Raw genomic sequence first — 3,035 nt, 5'->3', positions numbered from 1 at the left:
AGGTAAGGTCCTACCCTGCCCAGTCTCTCCTCTACCTACTGTTGGCTATCAGCACAGTGTCTGGGTTCTACAGGTATGGTCCTACCCTGCCCAGTCTCTCCTCTACCTACTGTTGGCTATCAGCACAGAGTCTGCCTCCGACAGGTAAGGTCCTACCCTGCCCAGTCTCTCCTCTACCTACTGTTGGCTATCAGCACAGTGTCTGGGTTCGACAGGGGTAAGGTCCTACCCTGCCCAGTCTCTCCTCTCTACCTACTGTTGGCTATCAGCACAGTGTCTGGGTTCTACAGGTAAGGTCCTACCCTGCCCAGTCTCTCCTCTACCTACTGTTGGCTATCAGCACAGTGTCTGCCTCCGACAGGTAAGGTCCTACCTACCCTGGGTTGTCTCTCCTCTACCTACTGTTGGCTATCAGCAAAGTGTCTGGGTTCTACAGGTAAGGTTCCTGTAGTCTAGTTTCTACACGGTTCCTGTAGTCTGGTTCTATACGGTTCCTGTAGTCTAGTTTCTATACGGTTCCTGTAGTCTAGTTTCTACACGGTTCCTGTAGTCTAGTTTCTACGGTTCCTGTAGTCTAGTTTCTATACGGTTCCTGTAGTCTAGTTTCTACACGGTTCCCTGTAGTCTAGTTCCTGTAGTCTAGTTTCTACACGGTTCCTGTAGTCTAGTTTCTACACGGTTCCTGTAGTCTAGTTTCTATACGGTTCCTGTAGTCTAGTTCCTGTAGTCTAGTTTCTATACGGTTCCTGTAGTCTAGTTTCTATACGGTTCCTGTAGTCTAGTTTCTATACGGTTCCTGTAGTCTAGTTTCTACACGGTTCCTGTAGTCTAGTTCCTGTAGTCTAGTTTCTACACGGTTCCTGTAGTCTAGTTCCTGTAGTCTAGTTTCTATACGGTTCCTGTAGTCTAGTTTCTATACGGTTCCTGTAGTCTAGTTTCTACACGGTTCCTGTAGTCTAGTTTCTATATGGTTCCTGTAGTCTAGTTTCTACACGGTTCCTGTAGTCTAGTTTCTATATGGTTCCTGTAGTCTAGTTTCTACACGGTTCCTGTAGTCTAGTTTCTATATGGTTCCTGTAGTCTAGTTTCTACACGGTTCCTGTAGTCTAGTTTCTATATGGTTCCTGTAGTCTAGTTTCTATACGGTTCCTGTAGTCTAGTTTCTACACGGTTCCTGTAGTCTAGTTTCTATATGGTTCCTGTAGTCTAGTTTCTATACGGTTCCTGTAGTCTAGTTTCTACACGGTTCCTGTAGTCTAGTTTCTACACGGTTCCTGTAGTCTAGTTTCTATACTGTTCCTGTAGTCTAGTTTCTATACTGTTCCTTGTAGTCTAGTTTCTATACTGTTCCTGTAGTCTAGTTTCTATACGGTTCCTGTAGTCTAGTTCCTGTAGTCTGGTTTCTATACTGTTCCTGTAGTCTAGTTTCTATACGGTTCCTGTAGTCTAGTTTCTATACGGTTCCTGTAGTCTAGTTTCTACACGGTTCCTGTAGTCTAGTTTCTATATGGTTCCTGTAGTCTAGTTTCTATACGGTTCCTGTAGTCTAGTTTCTACACGGTTCCTGTAGTCTAGTTTCTATACGGTTCCTGTAGTCTAGTTTCTCCTCTGTCTGATCTCTGTGCTCTGTGTTGCAGGGTGAACCTGGCGAAGGCCTCCATGGCTCTAAGGGGATTCCTCACTCTGGACCCGGCTGCTCTGGCCTCCTTCTGTAGGTTCCTCTCCTTCCTAGTTCATTACAACATCTGTAGCCTCTTCTGTTAGTTAACCGCCTAGTAGACAAAGACAAAACATATTCTGTGAGATATGATGTTTTCTCCTTCCTTCTCTGGGGTTTCCAGTGTACTTTACAGCGCTCATCCTGTCCCTCAGTCAGCAGATGACCAGCGATCGTATTAACCTCTACCCCACTGCCAACGAGACCCTGTGGTGAGCACTACACAGCTCTGTGGTGGAGGTCTACAATGGCAACCTATTCCCTATATAGTGACAGGGCCCATAGCAACCTATCCCTTACTGTAGTCTACTATTGGGTTACTAATACTGAAGACTGTTACTCCAGACACATAACTATAGTCTGCTATTGGAGTTACTAATACTGATTGGGTTACTAATGCTGAAGACTGTTACCCCAGACACATAGTCTGCTATTGAAGGACTGTAGTCTGTCTATTGGGTTACTAATACTGAAGACTGTTTACCCCAGATACATAACTGTAGTCTGCTATTGGGTTACTAATACTGAAGACTGTTACCCCAGACACATAACTGTAGTCTGCTATTGGGTTAATACTGAATACTGAGTCTGCTAGACTGTTACCCCCAGACACATAACTGTAGTCTGCTATTGGGTTACTAATACTGAAGACTGTTACCCCAGACACATAACTGTAGTCTGCTATTGGGTTACTAATACTGAAGACTGTTACCCCAGACACATAACTGTAGTCTGCTATTGGGTTACTAATACTGTTACCCCAGACACATAACTGTAGTCTGCTATTGGGTTACTAATACTGAGACTTACCCCAGACACATAACTGTAGTCTGCTATTGGGTTACTAATACTGAAGACTGTTACCCCAGACACATAACTGTAGTCTGCTATTGGTTACTAATACTGAAGATTTACCCCAGACACATAACTGTAGTCTGCTATTGGGTTACTAATACTGTTACCCCAGACACATAACTGTAGTCTGCTATTGGGTTACTAATACTGAAGACTTACCCCAGACACATAACTGTAGTCTGCTATTGGGTTACTAATACTGAAGACTGTTACCCCAGACACATAACTGTAGTCTGCTATTGGGTTACTAATACTGAAGACTGTTACCCCAGACACATAACTGTAGTCTGCTATTGGGTTACTAATACTGACTTACCCCAGACACATAACTGTAGTCTGCTATTAGGTTACTAATACTGAAGACTGTTACTAGACACATAACTGTAGTCTGCTATTGGGTTACTAATACTGAAGACTGTTACCCCAGACACATAACTGTAGTCTGCTATTGGAGTTACTAATA

The 3,035-nt window shown here is 43.8% G+C and overlaps 1 protein-coding gene across 1 annotated transcript; it reads left to right on the top strand.

Moving 5' to 3' along the window:
• Positions 1-290: 290 nt before the first annotated feature.
• Positions 291-1,933, top strand: LOC127920383 (transmembrane protein 237A-like; the record flags this gene model as incomplete). Its single annotated transcript, XM_052504463.1, has 3 exons — positions 291-361; positions 1,638-1,711; positions 1,842-1,933. Coding segments are annotated over 3 exons (237 nt in total), but the record flags the coding sequence as incomplete, so codon positions are not given.
• Positions 1,934-3,035: the final 1,102 nt, after the last annotated feature.

This window comes from Oncorhynchus keta, unplaced genomic scaffold (assembly GCF_023373465.1).
Source record: "Oncorhynchus keta strain PuntledgeMale-10-30-2019 unplaced genomic scaffold, Oket_V2 Un_contig_19282_pilon_pilon, whole genome shotgun sequence".
NCBI lineage: Eukaryota > Metazoa > Chordata > Actinopteri > Salmoniformes > Salmonidae > Oncorhynchus > Oncorhynchus keta.
Note: the sequence above shows the minus strand (reverse complement) of the source record. Positions and strands in the feature narration are given on the sequence as shown.